Source organism: Gadus chalcogrammus, chromosome 14, assembly GCF_026213295.1.
Source record: "Gadus chalcogrammus isolate NIFS_2021 chromosome 14, NIFS_Gcha_1.0, whole genome shotgun sequence".
Taxonomy (NCBI): domain Eukaryota; kingdom Metazoa; phylum Chordata; class Actinopteri; order Gadiformes; family Gadidae; genus Gadus; species Gadus chalcogrammus.
In genome coordinates this window covers 9639004-9662453 of record NC_079425.1, presented here as the reverse complement: position 1 = coordinate 9662453, position 23450 = coordinate 9639004, and the positions used below count along the sequence as shown (strand labels likewise).

The 23450-nt window shown below is 40.2% G+C and overlaps 1 protein-coding gene across 1 annotated transcript; it reads left to right on the top strand.

Moving 5' to 3' along the window:
* Positions 1–1571: 1571 nt before the first annotated feature.
* Positions 1572–22029, top strand: cpne7 (copine VII). Its single transcript, XM_056608439.1, has 15 exons — positions 1572–1760; positions 4028–4210; positions 4461–4535; positions 5748–5822; positions 9562–9645; positions 9778–9867; positions 10117–10215; positions 10407–10493; positions 10806–10865; positions 11836–11969; positions 15812–15866; positions 17067–17118; positions 17255–17388; positions 20446–20682; positions 21516–22029. The coding sequence occupies exons 1-15, from the start codon at positions 1587–1589 to the stop codon at positions 21666–21668; spliced, it is 1692 nt and encodes a 563-aa protein (XP_056464414.1). The 5' UTR covers positions 1572–1586; the 3' UTR covers positions 21669–22029.
* The last annotated feature ends 1421 nt before the right edge of the window (positions 22030–23450 follow it).

Below are 23450 nucleotides of genomic sequence, written 5' to 3'. Positions count from 1 at the left end.
CTGCACCGAACAAGCCTACCACCGGATTCACTCCCATATCTGCACAAACCAACTCCACCACAAGAATCACTCACCATCAGACCAAACCGAAGCCTACCATCATATCCACTCCCATATCTGCGCATACCAACTCCACCGCTCGATTCACTCCCCATCGGACCAAACCGAAGCTCATCAGATCCACTCCCATATCTGCACAAACCAACTCCACCAGCAGATTCACTCCCCATCTGACCAAACAGAAGCCTACTACCAGATTCTCTCACCATCTGCACAAACCAAGTTCACCACCAGATCACACACCCCGCCTAGCCAAACCAACTCCACCAACAGATTCACTCCCCATCTGACTATTCCAAGCGAACCACTAGATTCACTCCCCATTTTACTAAACCAAGCCTACTACCAGATTCACTCCCCATCTGACTAATCCAAGCCAGATCGGCGGCGAGTTTCGGGGGAATAAAACATGCATTTTGTTTTGGAAGAGGATTAAACAAGTGAGTAAGTATAAATTACAACGAGCAACACCTTTCTCAATGATCGTCAGTTTTGTATCGACTAAAACTGTTTGATTGCATGCAAGACAGTCTATTTTAAAAGTAGCGGGAGTCTACTACCATTCAATCCAGTGATTCATCGTTTCCACCTTTAACGCTGTGTAGAGAGGTCATCGTTTTGGCGTATTTCTTGTATCTATTTGTAAATGAAAGCCTTTGTAGGTTGTTTTTTTATAATAACCTTCCCTTATGACCTAATTTTAAGAGATTTCCTGTTTTATTCGCACGAGTAGTCTGTGCAAAATCGTTTGATTTGTTTTCTTCATTTAAATATTAAGCTTATAACTTTTCCTTCTGCAAAGAATAAGCGCGTTTTTTTTTTTACTACTACTGTAAAGCCATTTAATACAAGCCTACAATTGTGGTTGTACGGGTTCTTCGCTGTAGTCGCTCCACTTTGATCCTGGGCGCTGTCCTTGGTACTAAAAGCATTATCAAGTCAACATATCGTCTTCCCTGATAGCCTATAATAACAAACAACCTCTCCTCAACCAAATTAACTGCACGTGTAAACATGTAGCCTACTATTAGTAGTTTTACTAAAGGGATCTCAATGGACGCGACAGTACTAAAAAATAACATAAATTAATATCACCCCTACTATAGAGCTTGCATTGCAATTTAAAAAAAAGTTGTATAATTGCGCTATTTCCTTAAACTTTTTTTTTCAGCTATCCTATTGCATTTTCAGCCAAGGAGCCAGAGCACAATATTTGGTTTCATAACACCTTTATGGATATGATGTAGGCTACATGAGCAGGATGTTATTCTTAAGGAGAGATCTTGACGGCCACTGATTGCTGTTGGTTGGATTACCTTGAGGCAAAGCCTGTTACACAAGACCTCTTGTGTTCTTATTAGGGCATCTGTACCAAAGCAAAACATCCGACGCTTTTGAGTTAGCGCTCCTCTCCGCTCAGAGGTCTCAACGATCAACCGTTTTTTTTTTTTTTTTTTTGCTTCTCCTGAGTCTTCAACGGTGTGTTGGTGGTCTGACTGCTACAGATCCTCTCACCCCCAGCAAGGATGAATGACATTCAGGAGGCCACATCTCCAGCAGCCAGCATGGGTGGTCCTGTCACCTGTGTCTCTAAAGTGGAACTTCGCGTCTCCTGCAAAGCTTTGCTGGACAGAGACACGCTGAATAAGTCCGATCCCTGTGTCATTATTATGGTGCAGGCTCAAGGGCAATGGACAGAGGTAAGGCTCTGTTGATTCATATTTCAGCTTTTCTTTCCCCTGCAAAAACAATATTTGTTAATGTTAAAATAGTTGGACCCTTTCATAGACACTGTATTCCCTCAAATAGTAGTTAATGTCAATGTTAAACAAGAAATAATTCATGTCCATTGGAAGGAATTGTGTGGACTGTTTTAAAGAAGCTCAATGCGTCTGTACAGTTCCCAAATTCTAGCATTTCAACAGAAAAACGAAAGATAGAAGAGATGGATGTAGGGCTCAACAGTTTGGTTCTTGCCAAAATACACAATCAAGGGCGCCACTTATATCGCAATATGTGAGATGAAGCAGTTTGTTACTGTTGCCCTGCTCTAATTATGAATAAAACATTCATTTTCCCAAATTAGTCCCAGGCTGACCTTGTGTGTAGGCATTAGCGATTTCCTTTTTAATTAAATCATACAGTCTGGGGGTGAAAAAAATATCACAAATATAGAGAACATGTTCTCAGAGTAGCAATGGTGCTATCATGATTTTATTAAATCCATCAAATCTTAATGGTTGAATATAAAATGTTATTTTATTGGAACCTGTTTTTAGTATTAACACCATAGTACTTTACTATGTGGCCATTTTTCCTAGAATGTTTGTTCTGTGGGCTTTATTCATACCCTTTTGTACGCTCAATGATGACTCAGGAGGGGAGGGAGATAACCTTACGGATGCATCAGATTTGAACAGCTGCAACTACATTTTAATGATTTTAGCTCCCATTGGGCACTGCTTCAGGAGTTTTATTATTACGATACAAATTCAAAAAGACAGAACTGGATGTAATTATTTACATATTGTACACAAATGTGTCTTTCCCACGGCATACATTTCCATGTACACAAAAATCGACTTGCCGACTCTTTCGTTGTTTCATTCTCCCACTTTCATTCTTTCTTTCTGTCACTCTCACTCAATAGGTCTCTCTTTTTCTCTATTTGTCTCTCTATTTGTCTCTCTCTCTCTCTCTGTCTCTCTCTCCATCTCTCTCTCTCACTCTCGCTCTTGCTCTCTCACACACACACACACACACACACACACACACACACACACACACACACACGTGAGTGTGTGTGTGTGTGTATGTGTGATTATATTTGCCAGTTTGCAAGCCTAGACAACTCCTCAGCTGACTGTCCATGCTTACAACAAGTCTCATATTGCCATGTCTTAGCCTACATACTGTTTCTCTCTCATTTAATTTATTTTTCAATTTCTTTCATTTTTTTCATGGCACACCATGCACCCAAAAAAGCGAAAATATTGTCTTTTTAGTTGGTCTTTATTATACAGAGACACTGTAGCCTTACCCCTGTGGTGATAATGACTTAATTGAAATGTCATAATTTAGAATGCTATTTTAATGCAAACCTGTGATGATAGCAAGACAAAACCCTATATTAATATCCTACTTAGGGGTTATCTGTGTGGGTGGGTGTATGTGTGAGGGAGTGTGTGTGAATGTGTTTGGTTGAATGTGTGTGTGTGTGTGTGTGTGTGTTTGTGTGTGTGTGTGTTTATGTGTTTATGTGTTTGTTTGTGTGTGTGTGTTTATGTGAATGTGTGTGTGTGTGTGTGTGTGTGTGTGTGTGTTTGTGTGACAGGCATGAGCACCCACTAATCCCTCTGTTACTCCGTTCAGACTCTATCAACACAACACATTCCACACGCTCATTCCAATTCTGTCCATCCAGATGGTGCGAAGAGAGCAAGACAGTGTGAAAGACAATGTATGGGGGAGAAAAATGATCTGACATCCCTGCTGCCGGCAATCTGTAGAAGAACGCATATACAAGACGGAGTTGCGATCCGACCTGAATTGTAGATTATTGATCTACTTGTTGACGATCATCAATCATTACATTCAGCACATCACTTTGGCGCTCGGTAACATTAAGTGGCGCAGATGAGGCAGGGCCTTGTCAGAATACATTTGCTGTACTGGTTCTGCTCCTTGGCCCGGCTTCTCAGAGCACACATACATTTGACATTACGTGTAGCACAACAGAGGGGCCCACATTATATATGTACCTGGGACTGGAGCAACGGCCCGAGGTGAATAAGCCCAATAAGGGGAAATGGGTCCTTAACTAGAGCGAACATGTGTTTTGCCGTGGGCTCATAATGTGCCATGGGTTATGATGGCGCTATGGGGAATTAGCCCCCTTAGCCACACCATGATAATATAGAGCTATAAAATATACAAGCAGCATATATTATCTCTTCTGCCTTTCCAGCTGGACAGGACAGAGGTCATCAAAAGCAACCTGCATCCAGTTTTTGCCAAGGTCTTCATGGTGGACTACTACTTTGAGGAGGTTCAGAAGCTACGGTTTGAGGTGTATGACATCCACGGCACGCACAGCATTGGGACCCGCGACGATGACTTCCTCGGGGGTGTGGAGTGTACCCTCGGCCAGGTTAGCTGTCATGTTATAAACCACATGCTTTTAGTTACGATGTGGAGGAATTGGATGGAATTCAATTTCATAGTGAGTCAGTGCATTCATTTGCTAGATACCGCTAGATTCTTAAAATGATGTTCACTTTGCGGTATGCTCACAATATGGTTATGGTAATGCATGGAGCGAATGTCATATTGGCTTAGGTGCCTCATCCAACACTTATCGATGTGGCTGTAATGGTACTGTCATCTCCTGCCCCCTTTAGATTGTGGCCCAAAAGAAGATGGTAAAGCCCTTGCTGTTAAAGTACGGAAAATATGCTGCAAAGTCAACGATCACGGTGGGTTCCCCAGCAGTAGAACCGATCAGACATGTAGAAGTGTCTTCTGGTGAACGTGCTGTATGGACATCTAATGCATGTTGGGAATGTTATGTAGAATTTATTAGATGGAGGGGCTGCTATTGAATCTCTGTTATGTGAAACTATAGTTAGACTTTAAGAATGATTATGTATGTTTATGAAACATACAATGGTAAACATATTACTTTTGGTAAAATAACAGCTTTAATATAGTATTACTGACACTGCCTAAATGCTTCAGTTTGTGCTAATCAGCGAAGCGTCTTCTTCACATCAAAAGCATTATATAAGGGAGACAGTAGTGTATGGGGGCTATTTTGGGAAATGAACCAACCAGACAACTGACAAAGCAAGAGACACAAATTAACTACATTCTTTTTGCCATTGCCCTTAAGCTTTGTTATGTAATCTAAGCATCTTTGCACAAACATTGTGTATCTGATTGATTAGGCCGATCAATTCGATGATTCAAAATGAGAGACCCAGTGTTTTGATAAGTCTTGTTTTGAAAGTAATTAGAGGAGTCTTTTGGAGAGTAATTCTTAAGCAGGCAACAGTGGATTTGAAAGGCGATGGACCTTGAAACCAAATTAGTCTTATCTGATCTGAAGGTAGTAATCATCTTAAAAACAAGGTACCCCTACTGCTATGAACACTAGTCAATCAAATGTGTGATAAGCTTTTTCTTTGGAAGTATGAGGAAATTGCAGGGAAATGTTCAAGAAATGCTAATGATGATTCGACAATTGAATGGACCTTGTCGGACCCATGTTGTGTTCACGTATTTTGTTCCGGGAACTGATTTGAAAGGCTATAACTAACTGCTGACTGGCATATGTTAACACATAGACAGCCATGTTTCCAAAATGGGCATATATGCAGGTCCCAATCACAGTCTTCAGTCCTTTTCCAATAAGCAGACAATTCAGCTAAGAATGCTACAACATTCTTTGGGTGTTGCTATCAAGTGAGAAAAGCAGAACAAATCATTTTAGTATTACAAATAACTAGAAAGGAAGACAAAACAGAGGTATAACTGAATGATGGGTTTTATACATTTTTCATGGTCATATTACTCTTTTCTATAGTGGATACATAGGAAAAATTGTTGGTTGCTGATAATAATTCTTGGGCATAAGGGGCTAACTTTTTCCTGTACACTTTCTAAAACACAAACTGATTTATTTTCAGGTGCATGCAGAGGAGATTTCCGGAAACAATGGATACCTTGAGCTTTCCTTCTGTGCAAAGAAGCTGGATGATAAGGTAAGCCAGTGAAACGCTTGTTTTTAGAAATGCAGCGTGTTCCATGTATCGCTAAATAGTTATTCAACACTGTTTAGCATTTCATTGCCATCATACAGTGCTGTTCGCGGGGATGTGATGCCGCCACAATCCCCCACATTTGTATTTATTTTCTTTCCATTGCTCAAACAAAACATACTCAACGCCCCCGCTCCTCTTTCTCACGCCTGTAACTCTTCAAGCATGCCGTGTTTTTAAATGCAAAATATTCTGCATCTCACCATTGACCCTCACCTCCGCTTCCTGATCCCACTGTTTCCTGCTGGATATGCGCTGCAGCCGCACACCATCTGCATCTCCATCCAAACGCCCAACCTACAGGCTTAAAGCGAGAGACACCAGTATATATAGTATCACCATATGGTCTAGCTGGATCCTGCAGTGAAGCAGAAATAAAAGAAAACAAAGAAAACAACGACTATTCTAGTGAAATAAACAGCCAGTACAACAGTGTTGACGACAAGAGGGGGAATCAATGACCTTTGAGGCTGCTTCCACAGAATGGCTTGAGGCGAAGGCTTCATATTTCAGTAAGCAGCAGGGATTCAGTTGCATCTGTGATCACAGATGATCGCAAGCTTTCCTTGGCTCTCACGAGGATAGGACTTATATTGTTTGGCAAAACATGAATGGCCTATGAATCATTGCCTATGTAATGCGATGTAAAGAAAAAGATCTGATTCATAGAAAAAAAAGGGAAGAAATGTAAAACATGTAGATACCAGCCCATGCAATGTTTTTTTCCGCCAAGTGTGTACCCTGAAATAGAAAACAATACATTAGCTGATTTAAATAATGTTTTCCTTCCTCTTTAAATTGAAATTACACAAAATAGTGATCAAGGAAAGACTTTATCATCAATTAAATCGACACACCTTTGACTCTCAATGGGATCTGATTGCCAACGTGCAGTAGGTGGCAGTTCTTGGCACAGAATGTGCAACAACTGTCTAATGGAATAAAACCCCCTTCCCGAAATTACACACACACATACACACACACACACACACGCACACAACACACACAACACACACACACACACACACACACACACACACACACACGCACACGCGCAAAGACACAATCACACCCACACACACACACACACACACACACACACACACACACACACACACACACACACACACACACACTCACACTCACACACTCACACACTCACACACTCACACACTCACACACTCACACACTCACACACACACAACACACACACATAAATAGTGAGTTAATGGGGTATATGAGACATTGATGACGTCAGCAGCTTGCATCATCTTTCCGTTCTAAACTTTCCTCTGCTATTTTAAGGAACTTTTAATGAATTAACCCCCAGGAATTTATACAGTTATAGAAACGCACTTGTAAATCAGGATGCATTTTAAACATACCGACATATAGTCATTCTGTATCCTGGAAAATCAATGAACCAATTGTAGAATCAAAAAAATCTATTGACTCTGAAACTTTCCTTCATCCTATGCAGGATTGTGATATGTTCAGTTGTTATGTAGACAGAGTTTGTAACAAATGTAATAAATTACTCTTGATTATGTTTGAGTGAGATTAACTGCTGATTCACATCAGTCCCTGCTGCCACCACTGGCTAGCGGTTGTCATGACAACACAGAGGGTGGATGGAGGGGTGATATCTCTCCTCTTGCGTCCGTGCCTGTGGTTATGTATCTTGCTAATGTGGCGATAAATATGGCATTAACCGTGTCATTCTTTGCCCTTCTCTAACAAACAATAGTACACAAACACACACACACACACACACACACACACACACACACACACACACACACACACGTGCAATCACACATATAAGCACACACAAACGCACATGTGCACACGCACACATCCCATAAACACACATGCACGCATGCAATCACGCATGCAAGCACACACACACACACACACACACACACACACACACACACACACACACACACACACACACACACACACAGATAGACATGCACACACACACACACACACACACACACACACACACACACACACACACACACACACACAGACACAGACACAGACACAGACACAGACACATACAGACACACACACACACACACACACACTCATACACAGTAATTATATATTTTCTGCCCTGAAGAATCAATTGACCTAACAATCAGTGGCTGCTCTTCTCCTAAATCCAGTACTTGAGACGTCATGTCAGGAAGACTTCCTTTTGCTGATTTGATTCATTACGGCAGTAAACACAGGTGCCAGATTAGCAGTGGATAAGCTGTGTCAGTATCAGTATAACGCCTCTATGTGTTCCACCTTTAGGTTAGCGAAGGCTTTTATAGGCAGATGTTCATAACAGTAACGATAAATGTGTAATGAATTAGAAAATAACAATCCAAAGTGTCAGTTGAATGTGTTCACCCTCTTTGAAAGTATTCCGATTTGTCTGGCAAATAAGAATCACACATCTATTTGGAGTAAGTGCCTTGTCTGCATTCTCATAGCTCCAACAGTTAAACATTTGTCGGCAGCACGTTTCAGTAGGCTGTTTGCATATTTCAATCACAAATAATTACTGTCATTGCAGAAATAGACAATAATGTGTTATGTTTAATTTAATAATACAAATTCTGGGCTAAGTATCAAGCAGTGTTGCAGAGCTTGGGGTGAGATAGTTCTGGCAGACAGACAGACAGGAACAATGTTGTGATGTTGATTAGATGCAATTGTGAACTGGAGTGGATTTATAAGAATATAAAAGATTTTCAAGCCACAGATGTATTTTTTTTTTTTATTAAATCTGCTCTGAGTTTACTTGGCCTTGTGCTTGAGGTCATTGTCTCATTTAAGGTCTTTAGGTTCTTGCAGATAATCTGCTTGATTTTCACGATTTAATTGCTCTTTCCACTATTCTGTAAATTGTAAGAAGAGGCCGAGTCGCTGCTGAAGAAAAACATCCAAAGAAGTTGATGATGTCAACAGCCTACTTCACTTTTAGCAATGGGGGGGGGGGGGGGGGGGCTTTCATCATATATAATTCTTTGAAAAAATAGTTTTTATGAGATCAAAGAACCAAGTCCCACATCTAAGATGGGTCACTCACCAGCATGCTAACTCCGAACATGATTTGACCTGATTCGATTAAATGAATGCCTTCTTGCCATCCTTGTATAACGACCGGTTTTAAGCAGAGCTCTTGATTTGGTTGACTGGTACACATTAAATAAATAAGTAAATATATATATATATATATATACTGTATATTTATATCTGTCTCTCACTTGTTTCTATAGCGTAGTGCTAAAACAATTCACACAATTCTCTCTTTAGCGTTTTATCTCTCTATCGGTCTCTCTGTCTCTATCTTTGTTTCTATATCGTAGCACTTAAAAGCATTGGCTTTGAGTATTTTTGGAAGTTGTTCACACAGTGGACAGAATAATTCTTGCACTTTTTGGCTGTTTATCTTCATCGATTAATGCACGTAACTGTAAGTTGCCTTGTCCAGTCACTTTCGACAAAGGGGCACACAGAGATGTTCTTATAATTCTCTTAATGCATGCATGTTTATTCCTTTATTTTGAACTTCAATAGATTGCTCTTTACTTTCACACCATCTTATTTGTATTCACAGTGACATCAATGATTTAATGATGGTTTTGTTTCATGTTACTGACGAAATGACACATCTTTGCAGGATCTCTTCAGTAAGTCTGACCCATTTCTGGAAATTTATCGGATGAACGACGACGGAACTGAACAGCTGGTGCACAGGACTGAGGTACCACGTCTTCTTACCTTGAAATGCTCCTATACTAAGCGTATACAATAGGTTTCAACCCCAGTATACACATAGTTTGCTTTTGGTTGCACCAATCTCACTCCACAAATGATGTCGTTCTTGCTCTAATAGGTGATCAAAAACAACTTGAACCCGGTTTGGGAGCCCTTCAAAGTGTCCCTCATATCCCTGTGCAGCTGCGATGAGGACCGGAAACTCAAGGCAAGGCTTGTAGGAGCTCTCTGTTCTAATGCACTGCTGGACCTCTGTGACTACTACCAGCCTTAAAGACAATATGAGGGATTAGGAAGCAGGGTCGGCAAAAAAGCACTCACATCGTATCACTTAGACAACACAATGTTATGTATATGTGTTTGTGTGCATGTGGGTTTGTGTGTGTCTGTGTGAGTGTGTGTACTGTGCTATGAACAGAGGACAGGGATTTATTCTCTGTGTGTATGTGTGCAACAGTGCCTTGTCTGGGATTATGACTCCAGAGGAAAGCATGACTTCATTGGGGAGTTCTATGCAACTTTCAGGGACATGCAGAAAATATCCAGTGGGATCAAGGTATGATTTTTTTTATTTATCATTCCTAATTTTTTTTGTACCATGATTCAGCATTTAAACATCATGATGCATACTTATAATAAAAATATAATATATATACAATATATATGTATATATATATATATGATTAAGTGTTTAAGATTAATATTAAATGTACAGTCTTCTTTCTTCTTTCCATGTCAATCTTGAAGGTGTCGTGGGATTGTGTAAATCCAAAGTACAAGCAAAAGAAAAGGAACTACAAGAACTCTGGTGTTGTCATCCTCAGCGACCTTAAGGTTAGGGCCGAACCATTCCCACGGTCGAACGGTTGATTACTTCATACACAACAAGTCGATAGTTCGGCAACGCACAGAGATCCGCACATCTTTTCATGTTGGCTCATAAAACAGGCTCGTAAAACAGCCCATCCAGAAATGGTTGTGTGTGGAACGAACGCCACAATGCATTCCTCAAAATGATTCCCGTCCAGACATTTGATGGAACATGTCGCAATTGAATGTGTGATTGTCAACTGTGATCAACACAGCCACTGTGACTGCTAGAAGTGCCTGACAACGGTGTGCTGTTGGTGTTTTCTTTCCCATCAGCTCCACAGAGTGTACTCCTTCTTGGACTACATCATGGGAGGATGCCAGATCCATTTTACGGTAAATCAAATTAGCTAGTTTCAGCAACACGTCAGCTTTGATCAGTAGGTGAGAGCAACACAGTAGGGTATCCTGTCCATCTTTCCGACTTCGCTACAGAAGGTAGAATATAACTCGATGTGTCTGTCATATATCCACAACTGGGCCGTTAACAGACTGGAAACAGTCCCACCCAGAGTTATATTATGATTAAATGTTACATTTATCTGAAACATAGACTTTTCCTCCCAGTGGGTATTTCCAGTGTATTTCTGCTTCATGTTTGATGAAAGCTATCCTGCTGGAGGCAATCTCTTGGAATGAACACAGAAATGTATTCCAGCTCTGGCCCTCTACTGTTCCCTCCGTGGCGATACCTCTCTCTTGCTGACTGAATCACAGAGGCAATGAATATTAATCAAGTGTACCACATGGTTCCAGGAACACACTAGCTTTTCCTTGCGGTTGCTGCCTCCCTGTATGTGGGTGCTCTAGATATGGGTCTGTGTAGGTGTGGAACATCGCTTAACGGATATATCAGCAAATATACATGTTTTAAAAATGAATAATTAATATAATATGATACATTGGCCTATAACTGAACTTCAACTGAACTTTGTTCAAGGATACGCTTTTACATCATATGCTGTAGCCTACTTTACTTATTTTTGCAATTTGCATTTCATCAGTGGACACAATTTAATGTGTGTTGTTTTGGTATTGGTATTGTTTATTTATAATATAATATAATATAATATAATATAATACTATATTTGATGATAACAATATTGAATAGAAAATGTGAGTTCTCTCCTTTTGTATGCTTCATAGCTGTGATTATTGTATTGTCATTCAACAATAGTGTTGTTGCTATTATTATATTATCATTAATACAATTATTAGCACAACTAATTGCTGGCAATTGGCTGTCAATGTGGTGAATACTTTAAACATCTAATACAATGGTTACTCAAAAAATATGGTTTTTCAGGTAGCCATTGATTTCACAGCCTCCAATGGGGACCCCCGGAACAGTTGCTCCCTGCACTACATCAACCCCTACCAGCCCAATGAGTACCTCAAGGCCCTGATAGCAGTGGGAGAGATCTGTCAGGACTACGACAGGTTGGTCCATCGGTTGAAATCCCTCCTTCAGACGAACCATCCCTCTTTCTAACATCAAAAAACACAGAACCTGTTGAAAAGAATGGAAACATTCAAACACATTTACAAAAGCTCCCTCTTTTCTGCTCATCCTCCCTAACTGTTCAGTTCCTTATCGCTATTGTCGTTACATACCGTACGCTTTTTTTTTTTTTTTTGTTCTTACTATTTGATTTAATCCACCTGTCCTGTTGGTTTTGGTGTCTCTGTTATTTGGTCCTGTGAGTCAATTTGTAAATCGGTGGCTGACTGTTTCATTATATTAACAGACCCTTAACACAGAGGTTTTTGTCCTACGATGACGCCTCTGTGCAAAGTTGGCGATTGGTATATTAAGCCCAGCGAGACAAGATCAGTTGGCACCTCCATCTCAGCAATGTCATGGTGGAACAGTGTGAAAACAAATTTGATTTTCTCTCCAGTCATTTTGCACAGTTCACCCTCCTACAAACTAAACACAACGTCAAGCCATAACACTGACTTCATCCCACACTATCAGTTTACCATTAGTAAATAAACTAGAATTTCCGGGCGCGCATTGCGCGCTCAACCTCTAATTGTAATTAAACCCATAACAATAAAGTGGAAACCCCAGTCGATAATGTAACACATTTCTGAGCGCATAATATAATAACATTTTGCCTATAATTTTACCACGTATAACATTCGTTCAACACATAACTCTTAAAAGCACTGCCAACATTTAAATATATTTTAACCATTCAGCGAACAAAAGGCAACCGGCCGATAATCATTCATGGGGCCACTCAATCACATGCAGAAGCGTCATCAATACACCCACTGAAGTGGTGTGAGAAATACCAACTTTCTACTCCTCATTCACATATATGGTCATTTACATTTCCTACGTAAAAAATACTACCTCAGGGGTAGTATTATTCAGGAGATTTTCAGGGTACAAATATCAGGATATTTTGTTCACACATACGGCCCATCAGGGGAATATCAGGACTTACACGTGTGTCCGAAAGCAGCTAGTGTGTGAGCATTTGATTGATATTATAAAATTTGGCAATTTATGGTAACGGGTAATTGTTCAATGGGAAGTGTAGTATACTATGCATGCAAATAAATTATAAATAGCTTTTACTGTTATTCAGGGCTGAAAAGTGCATTGACATTTTAAAATGCAATGCAACTACAATTAGTTGGTTGAAAATAATAATCATCATTGAGATTAAACATCTCTTCCAGTGTCCTGGCCAAGACAGGCAGCAGTAGCCTACAGTCACACATAGCATACACACAAAACATAAGAAAAAAACAACAACTAAAACAGTCCGCAGGGGGGAGGGGGGGATATCAATATCGCAAGACATTTGGGGAGGCTCAAGGAGGAGGGTAATGTTCAATTTGAGCAACAAAGTGTAGTCTTGTGGTGGACTCTATAGACATAATTCACCATACTGTGTTATTGACATATTTTCGTTCTGTGTTATAGGGACACTGTCTCTTTAAGATCACATGACTACTTTGTTTATATTCGTCTATAATAAATATCAGTAAACCATTTCTTCATTATTAATAGTGTATCCATCATTATACCATTATAACTGATAGTATGTTGGTATAACTATCAGTACACCATTAGTTTATAACGAATATCAGTATTGCATTTGTTTATAACTCATAGTATATTACCATTAGTTCATACAGGCTGCCCTAATGACTCATGGATTGGGATTTGTAGTTGACAGCTGATGCATTGAGTTATAAATGAAAGGCGGATGCTTGTTGGCAACAAAAGGATGAACATCAATTTATTTTGGACTTTTTGGCGGTATGAGAGAAAATGGCCTCTCCTTTGTGGATGTCAAACGAGGATTAGCACCCTCTGACTTTGATTTATGCACATCCTCCCATTGAATGTTACGCAAGGACTTTATTACTAATTATAGCATCGCAGATCACTCTAGAGACATTGCAATACCACGGATATCCCATGTAGCCTGGTCACGTTGCTACACTATTTCATCTCACGTGTGTGTGCATTTATATTTCCATGTAGCACCTTCATTTATCCAAACATACCTTACAATAATGGCATGTGTGGGCAGCTCTTCTATTTGTAAAGACTGCTTCTGATTCACAACCAGCTGCCACCAGAGGAAATCTCTTGTAGTAAATCAGGTGATGTGGAATTCTAGTCTCCTCTGCTGCGAGTGCATTATGGCTGGCTCTTTTCTGTGTGGGCAGAGGATCCTTTACTGTGACCAGAGCACTCTTTCCCTGGGTTCAATATGCTATTTACAATGAGCCTCTTCGAATGTGGTGTGTGCATCAAGACAGATATAGCAGTAAAACAATGCTTAAAATGGCCATCTCTAGAAGTGTGCATTACTCATTGCTATCGTGTCAAACATGGTTCAAACCAGTCTGTTTTTAGAATCGATGGGACATTTGAATGTGTTCCGGCCAGCGCTCCATGTTCATGTTGCCAAATGAAACCATAGGATTATTTGTCAAATGAAGTACACTTTGAATAATGTTCATGACACTTATTACCGAAAGGCTATTAAAACCTTTTTCGCAAGCTTGGAACCAGTGGGCCAAAGTATGTTGTCCAAATCATCAACATTACTAATTGATGACTAATTATTCTTTCTGACGCCTTTAGGCTTTAGGTTCCTCCTTTATCAGCAATATTAAAATATAGATTTTGTCTGCAAAGGGAATTTCTACTTGAGGCTATCTTGCAGACTAATTCCCTAAAAAATATGTTAAATATTTATGGCACATTTTATTTTAACCGTAGGAATGTGAAATGAGGTAAGTCAGACTCCATGGTAGCATTTTAATGTACTCCTCTGAACAATTTCTGCTCGCTTGATACTTTAACTCACTCACTGTACTCCAGCGTTGTGGGGCTGAATTAGTGTAAGCTATGGTCCTGTTCGTATAAAATCCATCATTAGGCTGAGCAGAGGGGAACCCACACACACTGTCAGAGCTCCCTGCAGCAACCTGACTCTCATATTTACTTCCCATGGTACATTTTCTATCAACTTACCCCGGATAATATGAGAGAACGCGCTTTTATTTTGGCTTCAACAGATAGTAGACACAATAGGACGGTTTACAGAGTCACATCTTTCTAAAATAAGCTCTCTGCATACGTTGTGTGGTGTGGCATGCGGTGGCAGCGTTGCATTGGGTATCCTTTGGAGAGCTGGGATCTGCGTGGTGATACTCCCAACGCGATTTCCTCCTACCCTTTGGAGTTCTTCTCCTGATCCTTCTTTTTAATGCTGGAGTACTAGGATTTATTCTCAAACACGAGCTGTTGTACAGAAGTACAGCTTGTGACATTGTGATATCTGACCATCCATGTAGCATTATACAACACCTAAGTAAATTACCAAACAAACACTTGAAAAAAGGATACAACACTTATGCTTCTATATGTAGGGAACAGGGAATTACATGTGAGATTGTAAGCCAGGGATGTTTTTGAGACTGTGGAAAGGCAGACAAGAAGGGCTTTGTTCTTGGATAAGTGTTCATATGAATTTCTCATACATATTTTTTCATTTGATCATAGCAGAGCCATCCAAATGGTCAGTACATGCAAATGAGCAATGCACAATTATTTACAAATGATGATGGTTGCACAAGCAGCATAATGGATTTAAAATATTAAAGTGAGTTGTTTGGCGTTGTACTTGAGAATGTGTTTGTGTGTACTAATATACGTCTGTCTTCATTTGGCAAGGTTTGAATGTAATGTTAGATTAAGAATACATCAAATAATGAATCCCTCTATTTATTTCATTGTGTTTCAGTGACAAAAGATTTTCAGCCTTGGGATTTGGAGCCCGAATTCCACCAAATTATGAGGTATATTAAGTCACCTTTTATTCTCCGGACTGTTTGCAATCTTCTCTGCATGTCTTCCATTTTTGTTATTTTCCTTTTACATTCACACACAAGACAGTATGTTTTTAACAATCTATAATTGTATGGTCTTATTAGCATTAATATTCCCGCCTCTCTGAGACAGTTTACCAAACAGGCGTTCATGTGTGACCTATTTTCTAAATATTCATGTCATTCTGTCAGAAAGCCCTTTTCAAGAAAATCCTGGCTCAGAAAATTATCCTGTCAAAAGATATTTTGAGGAAATAAAAAGAAAACTGAAAAGGTTTGGACAGCTTGTTGAGTTGCTTTGATTCTGAGCTTTATTCCATCATAGGTCACAGATTTAGCCTAGCTCTCTCCTCTGTACTGAAACCTTAGGTAACTCTATCACAGCCTTTTTGGATCAGAAAGGCGTTTTTCAATGAGCAGTTTGAGGGGGGGGGGCATTGAGTCCTTTTCCTGTCAATCCGATGTTTAAACATGACTTTATGTTCTCTTTTATTTGGTGGTGAGAACATATTTGGATGAACGTATAGTTGTCCGGAAAAATTATTAAGTTTAGCAAGATCTGCAATAAGATGAGAAACTGCCTGGCCAACTTACCGAAGAGAAGGCCTCATACTATTGCCAAGATAACATTGTTTTATTTGACACAATAGCAGGCATTAAAATTTGCATTTTTATGACTTCATATCTTTATTTGTTTTTGTTTTGAAAATTGCACAAAACAAATACGTACCAAGTTAAATTAAACCACCATGGTTCTTTTTGATACATTGGCTTTTAATTCTCTCCTCTGAGTTCCCAGTTGCAATCTAGAATGGGGAACGTAATTGGGGAATTTTAGTGGTTATGAGATTTTTAAATGGGGTAGCCTCATGACAGTATAACATTCTTCTATTGACCATACTTTCCCAATGCTGATAACAGGTGTAGAATTTATATCTAATTCGAGTTTCTGATTGTATACCGCTGGCAGATATTGGACATACGCTCACTTTGCTTTGTTATTGGGAAAACCATCTGGTAATATTCTTTGCTTTAGGATTTATATCTACCGTACTTCCAGTTTCTGAAAGTATACCGCCGGCAGATATACGACATATGCTCACTTTGCTTTGTTATTGGGAAAACTATCTGGTGATATATTCTTCGCATTGCATTCTTTCAACTTTACAGGTTTCCCATGACTTTGCTATTAATTTCAACCCTGAAGATGATGAATGTGAAGGTAAGTAGACACATTTCCAGAACTTGTACAGTATGATATTCATGTATATATTGCTCAACTAATCAGACCTCTAGTTTATCTACCTAGATGTGTCTTTCATTTTGGCATTTATGGATGCTGTGCCCCTATCGACCAGAGATCCAAGGGGTGGTTGAGGCTTACCAGAACTGCCTTCCCAAGATCCAGCTCTACGGGCCCACCAACGTGTCGCCCATCATCAGCCGGATAGCCAAGCTCGCTGCAGGGGAGGGGACCATTAAAGATGCTTCGGTAGGTCTCTTTTCATACTCTCTTACGAGGGAGAGAGAGAGATGTAGCTGATGATATGATAGGACATTATTGCCATGGCCCTGATTTTCATACTTTTTTCTCCACAGAGTAATCCACTCTCTGTTGCTTTTAGAGAACAGAATAGTTTGCTCTAATGAAAGCCACGGTATCTGAAAGGTTTGTGTGTTGGCGTTAGGTCCATTAAACGGTGGATGCAGTGGCAATATTTCCCCTCATGCTTTATTTACATCCTCTATTAATGCCCTAGGAATCGCTTCAGGAAAGGCAGGAGGAATAGGATAGCTACATACTGTAGCTGCTGTTTTTTATGGATGAGCATCTCCCATTATTTTGTTTACTTTCTCTGTTGTGGTTTCTTGAATGTATTGTTTTTATGTATTATGAAAATCTGGTAGCACTTTAGAACACCTGGGAATTTGGCAATGATAAAAGTTTAAGTAGTAAAAATGTAGAATGTAATGTATCAATCAAAGCTAGATGATTTTCAAACTATGTGTTGATAACGCTTTGTTAACGATACGGATCTCTCCAGTCTCCAGAGAATAAGGGAATGATGCACGACCATTCAAACATATGAGTGGGTTTCTAACGATACAAAGCTTAATGGAAATGGGCGAAGTTTCCCTTTAATTACTGGGGCCTGGGAGGCAACGCCGGTGAGTGGTTTCTCCATGTATCTAGGGACTGTTTGCAAGAGAAAGCAGCAGAATCTTAATTTGCAATAACCTTGTGATAGCTGGAAGAAAAAATCATCTATCTTTCTCAACTACCTAGAAAACTGCCTTGAACATTAAGGCATCCATAAATGAGCAACTAATAACAAAATTAACCTTTGACTTTGCATTCAAACACTTTTTAGTAGTATTCCAATTCCCAAGAAAATCGTCTTGATTTTATAGGGGGGGGGGGGGCATGTCCCCCGATCCCCCTAGAGAGTTCAGTTTCCATCCATCGAAGTCACTAAAAATGATATTGGAAACCATGAAAAGCCAAGCCCTCAGCAACGCAATAGCAGTGCACGGAATGCAGGGTTCCAATTGATTACAATGACAAAATAGCGACTCACATGCAGCTTTTAATCATTTCGGGGTTGATCTGGGCCTCATTAATGCCCTGAAGTTGCAGTTCTTGCAAAAAAAAAAAAAAGTCTAATTAATGTCCATTTATGTTCCTTTAGGAATGTATATTGTGGATCATTATTTTGGGATGGGTTCATACGAAAGCAAATGCCTTATTTATTCATGAATTAACTTTATTCATCTCCCTTAAATTAAACATTATGTGCTGAATGCTGATGCATAATGAGATGCCAGGGAGTTCGATTCCCCTTCATACACAATAGGCGTGTTCCGACTGAGGGACTTCTTGGAAGTGTTTTGGCTACGCCCACTCTGTAGCGGCTACCTAACGCTCAAAATAGGCCGACGTAGCAAGGCGGTAACAGAGAAAGTGTCGCTGTGTTAATGAATTTACATCAGCGAAATTTAATGCAACCTCTTAGACAAGGGAAAATGGTAAGCCTGTTCTTCTGTATGTTAGGATTTTTGCTGTAACGCGGTAATGTAAGGCATTACAAAAAAAAAAAGGTAATATGTTACTCGGTACAAATCTCAGTAACGCGCGTTACTGCTAGAGGAGAAGATGACAGCAGCAGGAGAATCGGACTCTACATTTGCGAGATGGGTATGCTACTGTAGCCGAGCGTTCTGGGTTCGCCTATACTGTAGTATCATAGAAAACAACGGCACCGGAGACGAGATAGTGTGTTCCGCAGCCAACTCCGCTTCACTTTAATCTCAGACACACCCACACAACACATCAGCCGTAACACTTCCCCGAACTTCCCCCCTACGGCAACTCACGAGGGACACACCTCCTTTTCCAAACTAAACACAGAACAGTCTGTTACACTACAATTGAATCCAAAGCTGCGCCACTGGCTTCCGTCTCACTGCCCAAGTTAGACTGCCCGAGTGGTTGAAGGGGGGGGGGGGCCTATGGCTATGGCCATAGCCATTATGTAGTTCTAGCTATGTCATTCATTATGCTATGAATTCTCTGTGAATGAAAGAAAATAAAGGGATAGAAATATAAAAAAGCTTTGTCCTGCGATGGTGAACAACCTTGATGGCTTGGCTTCTGATATCTTCATTAATTACACCTTTAATAGTTACATAGTCGGGCCAGACTGAGGTGTACCTGATGATGCTAATTATTGGCACTGGCGTTCCCAGAGACCCTTAATTAACTTAATGAGCTACACTTGTTTTCATTCCAACTATTCGAACTAACTGTGACAAAGGAATAAAACTGACATTGATATCACTTAAAAACTTTATATCCATGAAAGGAAATGATGCAGTGTAATTTAAGAGACTCACGTCAATTAATCAAATTTCCCCAAGACTTATCAATTGTGCTTGCTGAAGTTCCGATAAATTAGAAAATCTAATTAAAACCTCCCATAAACTGACTGGATTATATATGCCTGTTTTTTTATTAACGTTCAACTTGTTTTCACCCTAGGCGCCGCTCTGTTTCATATTACAACCTTTTAGCTGCAGACCTGGAGACACTGGAGACAAAGATCAATCCTGTTACCACATTAGATATCATATGTGTATTTATTGTATTACATAGTAACACAATCTTAAAAGAATAAATAAAAAAATAGGCCCCATATGACATCACTGTGTCTACCAGCCTACCCAGTGGACTGAAGTAAACCTTGCTCATCTATCCAGCACAGAACTAGATAGACACACCCACTAGTGATGTCATATGGGGCAGATTTTCAAAACGGCTTGTTTTCCACTCAATTGAAATCCATTGTGGAAATTTAAGGAGCTTGTTATTAAAGGGCTGGACCGCCGTTCCTTGGACGTCACATTTTTATGTCACATTATTATAATAATATACCAATTTTTATATTGGATTTCTTCATTCAGGAAACATTAATCAACCGGGAGGTGCCAACGATGTAAGTGACTCCTCCAATCAAAATACTGAGTGGGCTGTTCTTCTTCCTCCCAACAGCGGTACCACATTCTGCTCATCCTGACGGACGGCGTGGTGACCGACATGGCGGACACACGCGAGGCCATCGTGCGTGCCTCCTACCAGCCCCTGTCCATCATCATCGTCGGCGTGGGCAACGCAGACTTCACAGACATGCAGATCTTGGACGGAGACGACGGGGTTCTGCGCTCGCCAAAGGGAGAGCCGGTCCTTAGGGACATTGTTCAGTTTGTGCCCTTCAGGGACTTCAAAACGGTTTGTTTCTTTCTCACTTCCGCCACACTCTTGGTCTCTCGCGTCATCCACTCATTTCTCACCGGCTCTACCGCTGCATGCTGTGGGTCGGTGGCTTTCACATGGCAACGGACACAAATACAGACGGAGAGAGGAGCCTTTTCACAGCTCTCCAAAGAAAATGCTCTTTTTCTTTTTTTTCCCACATAGTTATCCTTGTGGTATTTTATGGACAGCATGGCTTACGGCACGTGTTCAGGAAACTCATTGACAGGCTGTGCTTTCAAAGAGCAAAAACAGAGCATTTGCATACCTCGCCAATGCTGCAGATGGGTGTAATGTGCTGGATGAGGTCCAGAGGATAAATAATACATCATAAATGTGTTGCATGCATTTAAAGGCTGCCTCTAACATTGGGCTTATCCATGATGCATTGAAGAGCACATCTTTATGGATTTTGGATTTCATTCTTCCAACTGACCTACATTTAAGATTTAGAATTGGAGCCATTTTTACGTGCCTGTCATGCATATGAAAAACTATTAACTATTAACTACTAAACTGCATTATGAGAATGCCTGGTCAATCTCACATTTTTACAGCTGATAATTAAAACAGAGATTAGGCCCTAATTAGACCATGATCCCCATAAAACAAAAGAACGGATCTGGCGCTTGCTAATGTGCCCTCAGCTTTGCCAGTCGCACTGCACCCTACTGCAGATCGCTCGTCTCGCCCCCCGAGCGTCAAAACCTCGGCACTCAAGTTCTCTTTGTTTAATTGCGGCAGTGTGTGGCTCCAGCTCAAGTGTTTGGGAGTGTTTCTGAACTTGTAGCCGTTCTCTCTCGTCGCAGGCTTCCCCGGCGGCGCTAGCCAAATGCGTGTTGGCAGAGGTTCCCAAGCAAGTGGTGGAGTACTACAGCCACAGGGCCATCTCCCCCATGAGTCCTGGGAGGGGCCCCTCACCGCCCGCACTCAGCCCCCTCACCAGCATCCCGACTGAATGAACACGCCCACTACGCCAGCATTGTCCCCGGAGACGTCAGCATTAGCGAAGGGCTTGACGAGCGTCGTGTCTCAAGGGCAAGAAATACGTCTTTGAGGTTGTGACTGTTTGATTTATTTTCATTCCTCCAAAGGTGATAAAACAACAGATCTTCATTCCGTTCCCCCTACTCAAACTGGATTGGTTTCTTGTGTTTCCCAGCAGCATGCTGACGCTTGGCTCATCTCATGTTTTGTATTGGATGCATGCAGGCCGTTCTCCTTGGTAACGATGAACTAGGAACACAGTGACGACACGCTTGCCACACAGCTGTCCACTGCATCCCTTAAAGGTGCTGTAGGTAAGGTCTCACTATCTTAAATGCCATTGTCAACCGCTGGCTATTAGTGAAGGAAAGGTGCAGAAAGAATATCTATTTTCAGTTGAGTACGCCTGCCTCTGAATGAGCCAATCAGGACATCTCTTCCCTGATTGGTTCAGGGAATCCATCTTGCTTGTCAATCTCAGCTGCGCGAATGCAAAATAAACGGAGAAACCTATAGGGAGGGAGCAGAAAGAGAGGGCGTTTGTTTTGGTGGTTCATTTTCAAAAACATGCACTCTACCGCTCTCTTCTGCTGTCTCACTTTACAATGCTCACATCTTACCTACAGCAGTTTGAACTGCAGCTTTAATTGCTTGTTTCATGGCTTACGTTCATCATTTTATACGATATCCAAAGTGTCTTTTTCTTCGTATTACAATTTGTATGCTCACTGTACACTGCTTAGGACAACTCACCACTGGGGGACTACAGGGGAATGAATGAATTAGATGGATATAAATTAATTCAATGGAGAGAGATGAATAAGATGGATGAAAGCAATAGATGGATCAACAGTATTGCACATTCTAGCTATTGTTGCTGGTGAAATAGTGTGAAATTACAATATTCTTCCTTTCTTTATGATTAGCTATTACTATGCTCTATATTCACCATTAAGTTGATGTCTGCAATGTCATTGGTGCCTAATACATTTCCTGAATATGTAATTAATGTTAATATAGTTCCATAATTTGCATTATCTTTCAGTTTGCTATAGCCTAGGTGTATGTTATCTTGCAACTTAAAACAAATAAATGGAAGTTCTCAATGTTGTGGCCAATGAACAGGTGATCCTCAAATTGATCATTTGAGGCTATATATATATAAATATGTATGTTTATATATAAGTATATATTATAAGCCATAAATGTTCCATTAAATGAATATCAAGCAACCTGGTGGTTCGGATCAGAAGAGTCATGTACCTTTGTACCTATATGATTATTTTTATCCAAGCAAGCATTACCACGACATGTTTTCATTCTGCCACTTGGTGGGAATCCCTCTGAATGAAGATTTAGAGTAAAGCCCGGATTGGACAAAGTGAGAGGATAAATCAACATGGTTCTGCAGCTTGTAAGACCTATTTGCTTTAAAAAATCAACATGTACTTGTTGTGTCTGCAGATGGGAAAATAGTGTCCTATGGTGTTATGCATTACGATTTTCTCCTATCTATATATTGTTATTCCTTTCGCTGAATGGTCTCACTGCATGTTACTTAATCTGCTGCGCTGTGGAAGTCGATGATTTAAATATGATTGGATATAATAATGACTTTCAAAATGGGAAAGGGGCTCATCTTTACCGGGTTTTATGTATGTAGCATGTAACCTGTCAAAAAAAATAGTTTTTTAGAGTATTTATCCAACTGTTTGAAGAAAGATAAAACAGCTATTTTTTTCATTATTCCCATCAAC